Below are 18,590 nucleotides of genomic sequence, written 5' to 3' on the forward strand. Positions count from 1 at the left end.
CAGTACAATGAACATAAGAGATTGAGGAGTTAGAAGCAATATTTTCACTGTTTGGCTTAAGTTGACCATTTCTTATGGCAATTTCTCGTTGTCTTGAAATGCATGCATCTAATGATCTAAATCAAAAGAATTGGTTTTTGTAGAATACGTAAAATAAAAAAAAACTCAGGAGTTCAGGGGAAAAGCAGCATCCAATGTTTAAGAAAAACACATGTTCCTGGAGGCTGGAGCTTCTACAAAATGAATGCATAGAAAAGTTACCACGTAGGTCTTTGTTTTTCCTCAATCTTATGCTGAACTCCAGGAGGCTGCCTGTTTAATAATATAGGTAGCAGTATATGCCAAGTTTCCAAATTTATTTTAGATGGATTCCGTTTTTATTTAAAAGAAAAAAAACTGGGAGTTTTATTTGCTCTATTCTGTCAAGTTAGAGTGCCAAGTATCAATTGCCACAATGAGTTTGCTAAATCTGTAGCTATGCTAAGAATTTGATCTTGGCCATTCGACATAGCATCAAACAGGATTTTTATTGAGATTTTTCTAATGAATATATCTAATGTAGGCAACATCATTTGAATGCATACATTAATAATTGTTATGTTCATCACATCTAAAGTGTTTTTCTATTTAAATTTAATTTTTTCTTGAAAATATTAGCACCTACAAGCTACAACCTCTCTCCATCAGTGTCTATTGGGTTTCAAAAGTTAGATAAACACTTTATATATATATATATATATATATATATATATATATATATATATATATATATGGATTTTTCTAATGAGTGCCCTTAGGTCAGTCATTAACACAACTAGTATTCATTTGACCTATCATATATATATACACATACTAATAATTATTATCCTGTCTTGTATTTATATATACTCTTTTTATTTAATCTTATCTACTTTTTCTTGTTTATATTTACTTTTCCTAATTATATATATATATATATATATATATATGTATATATATAGTCATTTGAAAAGTCAACAACTATAAGAGGAGTGATAACTTTCTCAAATTGGTCATCATGAGTGTAAAGTCTTTTTATCTTTATCACATTTTAATTGACTACTGAGGTATTCCACTATTGCAGCCGAGTCCACGTTGGGGGGCAGGTAGTTTTCTTGCACTGTAAACCATTAGTCCAGCTAGGGACAAGTTGCCAGATATTATTCTTGTTTCTTGGCATTTAAGGTGACAACTTTTTCCACAGGTCTGTGGTCTTTGATATTATTTCGAATTTTAGATGTTCCTCTTTGTAAAAGTCAATATTCTAAGCACACTGTTAAGACTTTTACCAAATTAAAAACGACAAATCAACATGCCTTTCTTCCTTTCCATATTTCATCAGCGCTTCTAGACTTTTGCATCATCATTGCAATCAAATAGGAATACATTACAACAGTAAATGACACACAAATTGCAACTAGTGCAATAATTGTATATATTTTTTTTTCAAAATTCCATACACTCTTACATATGCTCTTTTTTTCCATATGGGGTAAATACAATTTTAGTTCTTAATATTTAGCACCTACACGGTTTCAGTCCTTAAAATTTTAGCAAGAAGAAATCTAGTCCCAATGTTTAGCACATCTGATGTTTTAGTCTCTAATGCTCTGACAACAATAAATCTGATCCCAAATGTATCTAATTTAAAACAAATTTAAGGCATTTGAAGAATTTTTTCAACTACTGATAAAATTTAGTCACGTATAGTCATGTGTCTGTTAGATTGAATTTAGAAATAAATAAACAAAATAGTGAAACCAGTCGAAGCACTCAGTTTATCGAACCAGAATTCTATTTTCACTCTCTATCCCCACTGTTCCGCCAACATGAAACCCTAACACTAATTTTTGCGTATAGTTTAACAAATTTCTTTCATGTTTCTTGGTTAATTAGTTACTAACATGCCATCACATGAGTTTTTTTTTTAATTGTACAAATTCAGCCATTGTTTTGCTTCTTTTAAAAAAATAATTAAACAAATGCGTGACTGCACATGAGTAATTAAGTCAGTAATGGGAAAAATCCATCAATTGTTCTAAATTTGTTTGAAATTGAAAACATTAGGAACCAAATTTATTTTTACCAAGACTGTAGGGACTAAAATCGTATTAGGTGCCAAACACTAGGATCAAACTTTGTTTTGTTCAAACTTTAAGAACTAAATCCATACAAATACCAAATATTAGGGATTGAAACTACATTTCTCCCTTTCCATATACTAAGCCGCCATTTACAAACGAACTCCATGTATACAACAATGTTATACAAATTCAAATCAAATCATGTAACAAATATAAAAACAGCACAGTCACGTAATAACTCTAACCTTATCACTTTGAAGCACCTTTTCCTCATATTATAGTCCCAACATTGACGAACTTCATGACCAATAATGCAGTCTCGAATGGGGAAAGAAAGTCAAGCCGAAACCCTTTTTCTACAGAGAATTTTATTCAACAATAACTAGCGTATTGACATTATAAATAGCGATCTAGATTTGAGTAATAGCTATCCACCTGACAACTTATTATGAGAACCACTAAAGTACACACATTCACACATTAGAGATATGGAGGAGTTCAAGTCTTCAAACAAGAATCACAAGGATGATGATGGTGTTGTTCTTCCAGGTTTTAGGTTTCACCCAACTGATGAAGAGCTTGTTGGATTTTATCTTCGACGAAAAGTAGAAAGAAAACCCCTCCGGATAGAACTCATAAGTCAGGTTGATATCTACAAATGCGATCCATGGGACTTACCTCTGCCCAGTGAGTATAATTCTCCTCTTTTCCATAATTTCACTAATTATATAATCTTTCATGATGCATGGATTCATAACACTTTTATTGTGTCTATGATAAGTATTGAGCACCGAATAACCATAACAAGTATTAGTACGAAATGGATAACTTTTCTTTTTTTCAAAGAAATGGTTCCTGCAAACTGATACCAACAAGAAAGCATAAAGCAATTTGAAGCTGCTTTTAGTACATGACTGGTTCCTGCAAACTGATACCAACAAGATCAGGGTTTATGTTGACAAGTTGCTCGGTTTATAAACTAGTAATTAGTGTTAATTACGTGTATAAGATAATTTTCAAGCCACACGAGAAAAGACTAATAGTATAGAATTAAGCAGGTTATTGTTGTGTTCACATGAAATTATATTATAGCTCCATAACTATTCTAACTAGCTTCACCACAGCCTAGCTTTAGCTATAGATCGATTTAAAAACCGTAGAAGAGTTATCATGTGTAGTGAGTAAATAATGACTAACAATAAGATTCATTCTATTGCTCATTGGCAATAGTGATTCATGGATAATAACGCTTGTCTCATAGACTTATTAGCTTATTGTCGCATTAAAAAGCTAAAACCAGAGGTCACTAATTGGATTAGTAATGCACTGACATGTGATTAAATCACATCTTATGGCCCAAAGATCAAAATCTTTTTTTTTTTTTTTTTTGTTAAAATGCATGTAATTGTTGCTCCCTGCTTGAAAAACTACATTAACAGCAGGTAAACTTGTTCGACTAACGGCCAAGCTTTTGGAGGCTGCTCTTAAACAAAACATTTTAGTCCTACAATCGCAGTAGAAAGTGCTACGGTGCTTTAAGTTGACCAGGTTCAATTTGTTGAAGCAGTAGATCTCACAGCCAGGATACGTAGAGCAGAGTTGATTCTTTGCTTAGCTGAGTCAATGATCTACTTGAATCAAAGATGTTTTAGCCCATTTATATTGTTAAACCTTTTTGTTTACCACATAAAATTACTTAGAAATGAGGATTTGCATTCAGCCATACTACACGTGTGAACAAGAATAAAAATCTGAAACTACACACACACTTATATATATATACATACACACACATACAAACATACATACATATATATATATACATACATATATATACACATGCATACATGCATACATATACACACACATACACACACATATATACACACACATACACACATACACATGATATATATATATATATATGTGTATGTCTGTGGTATAGATGTATATACCACCAACCCAACTAATGATAAAAGGCATTCATACCACTTGCACCCAATTAGCTTAGTTATTACCATCATATTTAGTTTTATTTGGGTTATTACAATTGAAGAGAAAATGAAAATGCTTCCTATTTTCTTCACAAATTCTGGCTTTTCCTTACGACTAAGTGCTTTTGCACGTTCAACTCTTTGTTACTCACAGAGGTTGGCGTTGTCGGAGACAAGGAATTTTATTTCTTCTGCATGAGAGGAAGAAAGTATAGAAACAGTGTAAGACCAAATAGAGTTACTGGATCCGGTTTCTGGAAGGCGACTGGAATTGACAAACCCATATATTCTAGTGGGGAAACAACTCAATGCATCGGCCTCAAGAAATCCTTAGTCTATTATAGAGGAAGTGCTGGAAAAGGAACTAAAACTGATTGGATGATGCACGAGTTCCGGCTCCCACCCGGTTGGACTCATTCAACTTCAACCCAACCTAATCCAAGGAATAATATTGCTCAGGAAACTGTAAGTTTGACTCGTTTCATCTTTGGCCTTGACCTTTCTGCATCACTTTTACCCTCAATTTTCTGGTTCAGTAGGAAATTAATATTTCATGATCACCGGTGTAATACACCTTATGATGCAAAAATCGCACCAACACTGCCTAATGCCAATCTTACCTGCCCCAAACCCTTTTGTATTAACAATTGAAATACTGCTAAAAGAAAAAATTCCTATTGGGTAGCTAGGGATTCTTCTTTACCTATATATGGATTGCATTGGATCCTAGAAAGATACATTGAAAAGAATCTGTTGGGTCTTCCAATATCAACAGGTTAGTCATCACATCATTTTCTGGCTTAGTGCTTCTTTAATTGCGATCATTGTCTTGGAATGGTTCAACACGATTATTTGCATTTTTGTGTCGGGTTTAAACATCAGGACTGTCCCACATGAATGTGATATTATTAAACTTTGAACAAGGTCGCTTGCACTTGCCTCAATCCATGAACCTCGCAGTCAATAATATTTGAAGTTTGGTGGAAATGTCTTCATTATTAGCCCTCAGTACACAAATGCAATAGCTAATTAGCTCCAAGTGTTCACTATTACATGTATATAAGAGATGTTTTTGGAGACAATACGTAAGATCTTAAAAAGATAATTTGAAGTATTAAAGTAATTAAAATTTGATTTTATAGATCAACTAATCGAAAAGCAGGCTAAATTTTTTTTTAAGTAAATATTTTTCCAAGGCAAAAGTTAGGTGGAAGGGGATAATGGAATTTTTCTAAACTTCTAGAAGGTGCAGGGTTGGGGACTGTTTTTAGTTTTTATTTAGAGGGAGGGGGTCAAAAGAGTGGTCCAAATACCAAAACTTGTGGAGCAGCTGCCACTCGGGCCCCCTTGTTGCCCCGCCCCTAAATAAGTGCTTATTTCTCCTTTTTTTGGATAAAGAAAATGTGGTAAGGACATTCAATTTACTACATAAGAGCTTGACTTTAAATCCATAAAAGGGAAAATGACTTGTTTATCACTTACTTACATTTTGGGGAAAATCCTTTCTTGTCCCTCGCTTTTAAAATGAAGTAAATTAGTTTCTCATAGTCTATAAAAACGAAGCTCTTTTGTCCCTGAATGATAACTTAATACAAATTTTAGGGGTAAAATTAGAACATCAATTTAGTTTTCTTCAAATCTAGCTACACTTGGAATGCACATGAAATTAAGTTAAGATAAACACTAAAAAAGTAAAAATTATAAGATCAAAAACAAACTCTTCTCTCAAAAAATTAAATTCTTTTGAGAAAGTGATATTAAGTCAACATAAAAAGGAAAATGTTAAAATTATAATATCGAAAACAAACCATTCTCGCTAAAAAGAAAAATTAAAAATTATAACAAAAAAAACAAACCTTAGTCTTTAAAAAAATTAAAAAATTTTTACTTCAAAAATTAAAAACTTTTGAGTTATAAAATTTTGTAACTTAAGGGTTTATTTTATATCTTATAATTTTTAATTTTTCCCTCTCTATGTTGACTAATTTCATTTTCTCAAAAAAAAAAAATTAACTTTTTTTTAGAGAGATGGGTTTGTTTAGGATAATATAGTTTTTTTTTCTTTTTTATGTTGAGTTATGGTTATATGCATAATAGGTGCAATCAGATTTGGAAGAACTAAAGTGATTTTACTGCTAAAATTTATATAAAGTTATCATTCTGGACTAATTAGCTCCATTTTTAAAATACGAGGGTCTAATTTACTTCATTTTAAAAATGAAAAAAGAAAATTTTTTTTTGCTAAAATGTAAGAGATGAAATAGGTCATTTTTCCTTCATAAAATGCTTATAAGGACTGTGTCAAAACTTGCGAAGCTTGCACAATTTTGAAGCACGCTATGATCCATAAGCACTAGAATATAAAAAGGAAGGCAAATCTAAAACAGATAGATATCATGGAGTGGTCCATTCATTTATTTGTTTTGTTAATTATCAAAATATATATGCTTTGTCAAAAAAAAAAAAGAAAGGAAAAAAAATGAGATTGGTGTGGTAAAATTGATAAGAGTCTTGATTATTGATAAGAGTCTTTAAAAATTAAAAAAGAAAAATTTGAATTACCAAAAAATATGAATATTTCTGCATTTTAAATTAATTTTCGGTTGTTCATTTTGTGTGGTAAAATTGAACGAATGTACTAACCTTGGATGCCGTTAACCTGTTCGTCATTTGGTCTTGCCATTGGATGAACACCGAACTTAGAACTAATATGCTTAGACAAGACTTGATTAAACAATAACCTATGAAATTCTCTGTTAAAATCAAGTACATAGTTGGTCGTTAAACACCTCAAAATTCTTATTTCACCCACTAAATTATTTTTATTCTAAACAGCTTACTTAACTCCTAAATATACTTCAATCTTCACCATTCCATTAACTCTAGCTGTTAAGATGCACGAAAGTTGGCCCACGTGGGAGGGGCACCTATTCTGAATAGACAATTCTGTCATTTCAAATGCAATCATCAACCTTTTTAAGGCTTTAGCTCCTGATTTAGTTACCTATTTCTTATCAGGTATTTTCCTTTTAGAACCCACATTCTCTCCCTGCCCTAATTGTATCCTTGTAGTTTTTAATTTTTTTTTCTCGAATGACTATAAGTTAGGTTAGGGCAACTTGCATGGATTTTCTTTTTCTTTTCCTTTTTTTTTTTTCCTTTTGGGGATCTATGGAGGGAAACCCTTTAATACTTTTGGTACTTTTGTTTTATTCTGGCTATCAAGATTATGGGTCCGTTTGTTTCGGGTGAAAATGTTTTCCACGAAAATATTTTCCTAATTTCCCGTGTTTGGTTGCACAAAAGTTACTGAAAACATTTTCCTATGTAAAATATTTTCACTCATCTTATGGAAAACAACTTCCCTTCCAAACTTACTGAAGTTGTTTTCCGAAATGCATGCATCCCGCCTGTAGTATGTTCCAAACTTACTGAAAACATCTTGTAGTATGTTCTTTTTTTTTTTTAGTGTAAACAGGAGGACTCGAACCCAAGATCTCTTCCTTACACTCCCTCCCCCGTACCACCCAACCCAACCCAACCCTCCCCTCCCCCTAGTATATTCAAAATAAAAAAAAAATCTCGTCCTGCTCATCCTATGCTAGTAATTAATTATGTATAATAGGGACATTCTTTTCTAGAGACACTTTCAGCAGTGAGAGTGCAAGATATACGGCACAATAAGCATTGCATGTGATTGATATTTGACACTAAATGGCCAGCAATTTGTTTATTTGCTCAAGGAGATATTTTTTATTCATATATACATTTCTCCAAGATTTTTTAAAGTTAAACAATGAGATAAATTTTCTTATTTTGCATGGGAAGAAGTATGTAGTTATAATTTGTAGAAAGTAAAGATAGAGATAAAAGTGAAAATATTTCAAAAGTTAAACAAACACCAGAAAAATGAAGTAAGAAAATATTTTCAATAAGCTAACCAAACACCTGAAAATGATGAAAGGGAAATGATTTTCATGGAAAATTACTTCCACGGAAAATATTTTCCCAAGGAAAACATTTTACTTCCAACCAAACAGACCCTATATGGTTTTCTTTTTCACCCAATCTGTTGATTTATAAGATTCTTTGCACTTATGACGTTGAGGAATCAGGAAAAGAGCTCATTCTTTGGAACTAAATTTCATCCTGATCACTTAACATTGAGAATTTCACAGGTCTTAATGCGGAGAAGTATTACACTCCCTAAAATGTAGCTCATCAACATAAAGCGGCTAGTGACCTAAAGGGTTTCATGCACAATATCCAAATTGTCTATTCAAAATAGGTGTGGCTTTCACCTGAGCTAACTTCCATCAATCTCAATAGCGAGAGTTAATGGAATTATCAAGATGCAGCATTTTTAGAAGTTTAGTGGGTAATTCGCATGAAAAAATGTTTAGTAGGTGAAATAAGAACCTTGAAGAATTTAGTGACTTACTACGCACTTCAGCCAATGAAATTTATAATTTCCTTTAGGTCTTCTACATGGAACTCCAGGTAGTCCTACCTCTTAGTAATAAACAAGGATAATTGTTCATATGCTTATGTAAAATACAATAGTAGAAATTTGAAGAGAGAAAAAGACTTTCCCTTGTACAATTTAGTTTGGATGATTGGAGAGAGCCATAGTTAAAAACAAATTGCAAAGATACAAAAGTAATTCAAGAAGATATCTTTGAGAAAGTCAAGATGCAGATTGTCCTCCGTCAAGAAAGTCAAGAAGACGGATGCTAATAGATGGCTGTAAAGAGTTTGGTTGTTACCAAAGAACATTTGTTCAATTTGAAATTTTTAGTATTAGTTGCTGCTATTTCTTTTGTAGTTGGTATACAAAGTATCTCAAACTGTTTTGAAATTAGTATCGGATGTAAGTTGTGTACGTTAGAATTATTGATTTGAAACATATCTTGTACGTTATTTTGGTTCTTGGGTACTAATAAATTCTTATTTACCCAAAAAAATTTGCAAAGACACAAAAGTTGGTTCTCCAATCTAAGTGTTACGTAAGTAAAATAGTTACAGTGACTAATACCTCTATTTTTTTATTTGATGTGGCACAAAAGAAAAAAAAATTCTAATTCGATTGTGTTTCCTTTATTTTTATTTTATTCCCTTTATCTTGTTGGCTGCTATCTTTGAAGTGTACTAATATTAGTTACTTTGACCAATACCTCTAATTTTCTTAATTTGATGTAGTGCAAAAAAAAAAAAAAATCTATTGGGATTGTATTTTTTGTTATCTTTAGCTTTTTTCTTGTTTGGTTATTCCCTTTATCCTATTAGTTGCTAAGGATTAATCTTGTAGTAGTAATATATATATATATATATATATATGTTAACAGGTGTAGATGCATATCACATGTACAAAGATTGAAGTTCAAATTCGAACTGAGATTAGATAGCATTTTATATCGGCCAGTATATACATTTTCAGTGTATACAAAATTAACTCTTATGCAAATCCTATACAATAGGAGATAGCAGGGATTGTAGTTAGCTCGCTGGGCATGAAATTTTGTTGGGACAGGTGGTCTGTAACTTCTCTAGTAATCTCAGATGCTTCCCATCTTAGAAGTGAAATTTCCAACTAAATTCTCATAATTGTCGCCTATACATATGCATATAAACCAGGAAATTAAAGGATGAAAGTGGAATCACAAACTTAATGTAAAAAAATGAAAAAGAAAAATGTAATTAGAGGCATTATCCATCTTAATCTTGGCTTTCCTTCAAGATCACATAATACATGAGGACTTTCAACTTGTTAACTTGCTGCATGCATGGTGAAGCCAAGTATAATTTGCCATTATATTAGTTATACTACACAACAACTAAAATGGTAGCTATGCTTTTGAACTTGTATAAATCTTCAGGATGATTGGACGCTTTGCCGAATCTTCAAAAGGAATGCATCGTCCAAAAGGTATAAACCAGACTTGAAACATGCCTGCATTAAAGGAGGCTCTGGGGCTGCAAGTTCAAAGCCATGCAGCTTACAATCTCAAAACAGTTGTCATCCCTACACAACCCTTGAAGATGTTGGTTTTCAACAAAGGACAAATGCAGCTGCAGGAATAGATGTTAATCACAGCAACCAGTTTTTGGCAGCGCAGGAGCAGATTTTATTGGTAGCTCAAACCTCCTACTCGTCATCCAGCTCCAACTTTTGGAATTTAAATGGTGATGAATTCTTCAGAGACGGACGATGGGATGAACTGAGCCCTGTTGTTGACTCAGCTGCTGATATGAGTAACCCCTCTGCTCATTATAGGTAAAAGTTATGATCTGCAGTCTGAATTGCCGAACTTTTTAAGACTAATTCCACTTTGCACTCCAAACTTGTACCAGTTTTTCACTTTACATCCTAAATTTCAATTTTGAATACTTTGCAGGTTAAACTCTCAATTTTAGACAATTTACACCTTAAACTTTTAAATTTGTCTCATTTAAGTCCAATCAATAACAGCATTATCAAAATTAATAAGATAAATGGTGGTGCGAATTAATGACAAAGTAATATGTTGTTCTACTGATTGTGATACTTTGACTCCTTTTGACAGTTCTTAGTACATTATTACTGATATATATGGTCCGAATAACTAATATCATTAGCAAAATTAATAAGATAAAAGATGGTATAAATTAATGACAACGTATCCTTTTTATTCTAACTACTATACCTTGACTCCCTTTCACTACTTTTAGCAAATTATCATTGATTACCGGGGTTCTCTATGTTGTTAGTTTCAGTAATGCTGTTATTGGTTGGACTTAAATGTGACAACTTGAGAAATTACAGTGTAAAGTGTCCAAAATTGAAGTTTAAGATACAAAGTGAATAATACAAATTTAGACATGCAAAGTGGAATTAATTAGTCCAGCTTTTTACTAGGGTAGTCTGGACAATGATGTCGCCAGTGATTAAGATATGAAAGGTTCAATATATTGTAAAGCTAGCTAGATAAATATTCTGGCAGTATTTGGAGATTATGTTGCATCAGTTGATATTTGAATCGGATTGGGTTTCAGGGTAGTCTGTACAATGATGTCGCTAGTGATTAAGATATGAAAGGTTCAATCTATTGTAAAGCTAGCCAGTTAAATATTCTGGTTGTATTTGGAGATTATGTTGCATCAGTTGATATTTGAATCGGATTGGGTTTCAGAATCATTTTTCTAGTGTTAAAGGGCAAAGAAGGCAGTTTTTACATTTCTTTTGTTTTTTAATCTTCTATATTCTTTAAATAGAAGTCTAAAAAATACTGATGAGCACAAATATAGTGAACTTGATCATTTTCCCATCATTTTATGATTAGGTTCAAAACTGGAATTGTCACAAAATCACAAAATGGCCGTCGTTTGTATATCATCAAACCTAGACCAAAATGCCAGCATCTCTTATCTTTTATTTCACATGGAAATTGAAAAAATATCCCTCATTTGTTTTCTTTCTTGCCTCATCAAGCCTACACCAAGACACGGCTCTCTTTGATCTTTTATTTAAGTGGAAATTGGAGGATTATCCTTCATTCATTACAAAAAGCTCCAACTCTCAAGTCATTCCAATAAATAACATTAAGTAGCTAATTGCATCACTTTTATAATTAATTATGTATTGTAATTTTGAAACTCCATAAATTGGACACGGATAATACCAAATTCCAACTTGTTGGAACCTGATTCCTTAGCTTTCCTCCTATGCCCATTTAGGAAATAAGACAGCCTTTTTCTTTTTATTCAGAAGGTGTTCCAAAATATGGGACATTTATCAGTTCCACATCTTTCCTAGGTAGAGCTCGATTTATTTTGAAATCCAATATTCCAAAAGTTCAATTAAAAGCTTATTCTTAGCTATTCATTGATTAGTACGAATAGACAAGTTTAACTTTTCATTCATTGTCACACCCCAAAAATTAAAACATCAGCACGTCCTGTACATGCATGGTTTCCTTCCAATTACAAGGCATGTTCAATCTAAAGTATGCATGTGAGACATATGTTGAGAAAATATAAAATCTACTAAAAAGAAACCACTTCAAAGCCTACTTTATTACATAATCTATTCATGAGAACAAAAACCAGAATGTCTAATCAACAACATTTGTCTACATACTAATTGACCAATCACTCTTCAAGTATCTCTTAGTCTACCATCAATTTTATCCTATTTCTTCTTCATCTAAACAAGAGCATCTATACACGGTATGAGTAACCAAATCACTAGCCAATATCTAATACGTCTTTCTCTCAGACTAAGAATATTACATACATACAGCTTTACTAAACTAATTTCACATGAAAATGCAAATTACTCAAATTATTGATCAAGTGCACTTCAAATACATGGATAAATCATAAGCCACATAAGTTTTTGATAGACACATCAAATCATACACTTGTGACCAATGAATTTTCAAATTGTTAATCAGAGGTGGGTCTCTATTTGTCCCTTTTACTTTATTCTCACTTGTGCAATGATGGTGGTTGTTCGTGAAGAAATTTTTTAGGTAACTTTGAAATTTTCATAAGAATTTTTGCAAACTTTTGTGTTGATTAACAAATTCCTCTACTACCTAACTAATCTTCTGCTTATATCTATTTTTCACATCTCAGTCTAAACTATTCGAAATATATTTAAAAGATTTCTGATTAATATTTTTAAAGGTATCGTGCAGCACATAGAAAATTCTACTAGTTATTCAAGCAAGATGTATGACTACATAATAAGCAATAATACATACATTTGTCCATAAAAAGTTTACGATGATTATTTTAATTTGTAACTGATTAAAAGATATAAAAAATGCCAAGATGTATTATTGAAAATTGCACTCGAGAAAAGTGCCATCAAACTCATGTATATCTAATAAAATGTCATAATTAATTCTTAAAAATATGTAAATGAAGCTAGCTATTTTGTTAGCAAATTACAAGAAATATTGCACAAACATAAATTGAATCACACGCATATATATACTTAGGTATTGTAGGGTGCTTATAAATTTTCTTTCTAGTTCACTCCACCATGTTCTATCATGGTTCAGTGTTACTTATCTTCATTTTTCACATGTCACTCTAACATTTAAATATTATACTTATAGAAATTTTGGATTTTTTTTAGAAGTATCGTGCAATACATGGGAAAATTTCAAACACCATTTGAACAATATAAAAGACTAGATAATGTGTAGTACTAGTACATGCATATTCTAGCTTAGAAAATTTTTCACGTGTACCTCAAAAATTTATTGTCTTGTTAATTGAAATAATTATATATTTTTGAATAAAAATAAATGAGCATCGAATAAACTTATAATTTGATATAATGACGCTATTTATTAACCACCCATCAACCTTGAAGTTACTATAGTGATATACCTAATAAGTTTTGTGATTTTGTATCTACTTATAGTTAAAGAAATGTCTATGCGTGTACGTAGAAAAACTTTGTAACTTTGTAAATAGCAAAAAATGAACATGTATCTAGCTGGCCAAGAGTGATTGTCTTTCGAACGATATTTCTTGCATTAAAGGTTGGATGTATACATGACTACATTTAAAATTTACCTAAAAGAAGCTATCAAATAGAACTTGAAGTAGATGTGGTGAAAAAAGGTCTAGGCAGCCAATACAAAATATCTTTTGAATATGTTCTAGCATAAAAGGTTAATAGTATAATTGGATGTAGATTTGAGTACATTATCTATTTTATTGTGTTTCTTGGTTGGTGTGTGTTATTTTAGCTCATATTTGTTGTATACAAATCACCTCATAGAAATACTTTTGATGGTGTGAAATTAATTTGTATGCATAGATATTTACAACTATCCATAGCACTTAATTATTTTAATTTACAACAACTAAAATGTGCATATTTAAAGGCAAATTTTCCTTCTAGAATGTATTAGTTTCTTCTTTTTTTTTTTGGTAATCTAGGCAATGCCTATGAGAAGCAAAAGATTTGCGAAAATCTTAGTCTAAATTTGAAATAAAAAATGAACATTGTGGTTCATCACTAAAAAAAGTGATCATATGAGCAATTGTGTCAGTTCAACTGTAATTATTCCCCCTCTATGTGTTTCTTAACTCGTTATTCTCATTAGACTACCTGTTTTGTTTAATTTCTATAAGCTGTAGTTCTTTTGCTAAGCACCAATTTAAAAATATGCTTACAAATGTCAACAAGACATACATTTTTTTTAGTAATTTATAGACAAAAATCGTAAGATTGAAAGGTTTAACAATTAGTAAATTAGAGTTGAGTATCTCTCTTTTTTCTAATATCCTCTACTACAAGTGTGCCATCAATGATAGTCGATCTAAGGTACTTTTAAAGAGAATTTTGTTTGCTCTTTCTTAATATAAACAATTAAATTTGGTTGTTCAAGTATATGGAAACAAAGATAAATTCTTTATGTTTTATTTAATACCTAATGTTTTACTCATAATAAAAAGTAAGACTACTTACAAATAGAGAAGTCTCAAAACTAAGCAAAAGCCAAACACTATATACTAAGGAAAGTAAATAATGTATAGAGTTAAATAACTAACTAATCTCAAAATTTTTTTTTATCTATATTCCATGCAACACTTAGTTGTCAATTCTCATTACTGTGTTCCACTCTCTTTCGAGTAGTCAAGACAACTCTATAACATCATTCATGATACTGCACAATAACACTCCAACAAGTTTGCATTTATTTACAAAAATCCTGTTAGGATCCAAGCGCGGAATATACAACTATTGAGATATCAAGTACACAATAATTTAATGGTAAAAAAGGTACAAGCATGAAAGATAGACGACACATAATATTTAACGTGGTTCGGCTGCACCATTGAGCTTACATCCACAGAGAGAAACTCATTCTTTATTATAAGAGAAAAATCCTATACAAGAATACAACTTGAATCCAAGCCTAATACTTGTATACCATCTTTCATCTCCCAAGAACTCTCTCTCACATCCCATGTATAAGGCTACATGATGCCCTTGTGTCTCCTTGTGTGTTTCTTGTATAGTATGCCAACCCATCTATTTATAGAGAATATTATTTGGCCAAAACCCAAATAACAATAGGAAACCAATTCTAATTCCAAGACTTGTACAGAATAGGAAATAACTTCTAATCCTAAACTAAATAGAATATTTTTTGGCTACTACTTCAAGTAACTAAAACCAATTAGGAAACTAGTTACTTCCATAAAAAACAAGAATTCTAACTAAAATAAATTAAGCCAATTTCCTAACAAATCTCCACCTTGGCGAAAATTTCTTTTAGCAACTATTTGCCTTCAACTACCAAATAATATGGTACCAAACTACACACCCGAATCAATACAGTTCTGACACTAAATTGATTCAATTGGCAAACGAACATGTATAGTTGCCCTATGTCTAACCTCCTATTGACTCGCGAGAAGGTGCCTCAATTCACCGTCTCCTCTTGCAGGATTTTTTCTCACCACCACTTGCAACACGGGATCCCCTTTTGTGAGTTCTAACCCTAACCATTGAGGTAACCAAGTGGTAAAAGCACCATACTTCTTCCCATGCTCAGGACTGTTTCGCCACGTGTGGTTTCCAAGACTCCACCTAAAACGAAATACTCGTAACTGTCAGAATCTTCTGGTGCATGGAAATTAAATCTCTTTGTTTCTTTGGGACACGTGCCACACCACCCAAAAAACATAACCAAGATCTAAAAGCCATCGGGATGAAATATCAACTGTTGGAGATGTGAGAAAGTCTCCACCGATTCACGTCCAAAATCAACATTGGACTCCACTTTTTCCTTGACCTTTGAATCACCTGCCTAGATTCACCGTCAAGCATCTCCATGCTTTTCGACTTCCCATCGTTCACCATCAATATTTTTTGCCAAGCCATTGAAACAAGGATACCACTTATTCAATTGTTCAATTAGTAACAGCTACCAATCCATTTGATCTCAATAATTAACTAGGATCCAATCACGAACTTTGCTCTATTGCCCAGTCTTGTAACTTGAAACTCTGATACCACTTGTTAGGATCCAAGCGTGGAATATACAACTATTGAAATATTAAGTACACAATAATTTAATGGTAAATACGATACAAACATGAAAGATAGATGACACACAATATTTAACGTGGTTCGGCTCCACCATTGAGCCTACAACCATGGAGAGAAACTCGTTCATTATTATGAGAGGAAAACCCTATACAAGAATACAACTTGAACCCAAGTCCTACTCTTGATTACCATCTCTCATCTTCCAAGAACCCTCTCTCACATCCCATGTATAAGGCTACATGATGCCCTTGTGTTTCTTTGTGTGTCTCTTGTGTAGTATGCCAACCCATCTATTTATAGGGAATATTATTTGGTCAAAATCCAAATAACAATAGGAAACCAATTCTAATTCCTAGACTTGTACAGAATTTGAAATAACTTCTAATCCTAAACTAAATAGAATATTTTTTGGCTACTACTTCAAGTAACTAAAACCAATTAGAAAACTAGTTACTTCCACACAAAACAAGAATTCTACCTAAAAGAAATTAAGCCAATTTCCTAACAAATCCTCTATATTCTTTCCCTTGTATATGGTATACTAGAGCTGCAAGTGCCAATTTTCATACCTACTCAATTATATTATACTACGTAAATTGTATCAGCTATCTCTGAAGAATTACGAAGTCCAAGAATAAGCAACTCAATGTATAAAGTTCAAAGTCTATACTTGTTTTCAAACACATAGGCAAAGAAATAATATTGAAAAATGACAAGGTTCAACATTTCACCAATATTCCCATACAAAAAACATATTCATGTTTTGTAAACATATTATATCCTAGTTTTAACTGCCTTAATAAGCAAACATTAGAGAAGTGAAGGATCTAATTGAGAAACTATTTCTTTCCCAGATGGCACTACAAGAAATTTGGCCTTTTGTGACAATACAAAGTCATCACTAAAAATCCAAAAGTCGTCATTATATGAATATAGTGACGACTTTTCCCATTGTCACTCGTTGTCACTAATTCTATGTCACAAATAGGTACCTGTGACAACCTTATAAAGTCGTCACTAAATATTAATATTTAATGACGAAGAAAAAGTCGTCACTAATGAATAGTTTTCTGTGACGACATTTCTTGTCACTGTTTCAAAAATTTTTCTGTCATAAAAGATAGCAAAAGTCGTCACAAATGTGGACCTGCACAGTGACGACTTGAACTTGTCACTCTTACTCCTAGTATTCTGTGACAAGAATGGTCGTCACTTACAAATTTGTCTCCAACAGCTGCAATTGTTCATTCCAAATATAACATTGCCATGGCTCTCGTTCTGATAGTTATAGCCAAAAAAATTAAATTTGGCTAAGAGTGACATCTTTTGGGGAGGTTGTCACTGAATTTTTTCTAAAGGAGTTGAAATTAACCAATACAAATATAGTATTGCCATGCCATTTTCAACAAATATAACAAAACATTCAATTTGACAAAAGGCAAAACCAACGTAGAATATATGCCACAAATTCATATATTTGGCCATAACACATCTCCAAATTAGTCAAAACAGAAGTGAACCACAAATGTTGGGAATATAGTATCCCACATAATCAGTTGTAAGTTCTAATGGCCAATACATATCCTTCCCAAAAGATAAAATACTAGATTTTGCCACTAAAGCATAGACTACACAGCTATGGTCAGATTTTGAGCATCTCTTGCAGCACGAGCATCAGTCTTCTCACGATCAAAATATGAAGCTAGACTGCATTGAAAATAAACTTTTCTTTAGAGTTTCAGCATATCCAACTACTGTGAACTTAAGTAAAAAAAATCAGTCAAGTAGGTGAACCAGCCAAAATAAAAGTTCAGCCAAAAATCAATAAAATACTTGTCTAATTTCGCAAAGAATCATCAGGTCGGGGTTGCTTCTTATGTAAAGGAAAAGAATCAAAGATAGTTTTCTTGCCTCCTTTCTCTCCTTTGTGCATAGAATATGTAAACAGATAAAATTTAGTATCTTTTTTCCTAGCTACAAAAGAACAGATATTTGAACCAGCACACTTTCACACGTTCACAATAATGGCCAATAAGCATGAGCAATACTGATAGGATAGAATTTCGGATCAACAGCAGTAAATTTGGCAAAGATGATGCTCTATAAACATCTAGTTGTGACCATTAAGGTACTAATATACAGCTGGCAATGGTGCAGAAACAAGCAGACATGACCATAACAGAAACTGGACCACAATCCCCAAACTAAAAAAGAAAGAGGGCAGAAGAAAGAAAATTCAGATAAGAGAGAGAAAAGCAATATAGTTATCTTGATTCTCTGATTTATGAAGAGCCAGGGACACATATCACAACATGCAAATGCAACAAAGTTTCAAGAGCTCATAGTTTCACAAGATACAGTAGTGTACTTTCAAGTGCTCACAGTTTCACACAATACAAATGCAACAAAGACTAGAAAGTCAGGGTGCGAAGT

General features: G+C 32.3%; 1 protein-coding gene across 1 annotated transcript; it reads left to right on the top strand.

Annotated features, from left to right (window-relative positions):
• The first annotated feature begins 2,527 nt into the window (after positions 1 to 2,527).
• LOC113722767 (transcription factor JUNGBRUNNEN 1-like) lies at positions 2,528 to 11,270 on the top strand. Its single transcript, XM_027246004.2, has 3 exons — positions 2,528 to 2,789; positions 4,251 to 4,561; positions 9,973 to 11,270. The coding sequence occupies exons 1-3, from the start codon at positions 2,591 to 2,593 to the stop codon at positions 10,372 to 10,374; spliced, it is 912 nt and encodes a 303-aa protein (XP_027101805.2). The 5' UTR covers positions 2,528 to 2,590; the 3' UTR covers positions 10,375 to 11,270.
• Positions 11,271 to 18,590: the final 7,320 nt, after the last annotated feature.

The sequence above is a fragment of the Coffea arabica genome, chromosome 5e (genome assembly GCF_036785885.1).
Source record: "Coffea arabica cultivar ET-39 chromosome 5e, Coffea Arabica ET-39 HiFi, whole genome shotgun sequence".
In the NCBI taxonomy this organism is placed as follows: domain Eukaryota; kingdom Viridiplantae; phylum Streptophyta; class Magnoliopsida; order Gentianales; family Rubiaceae; genus Coffea; species Coffea arabica.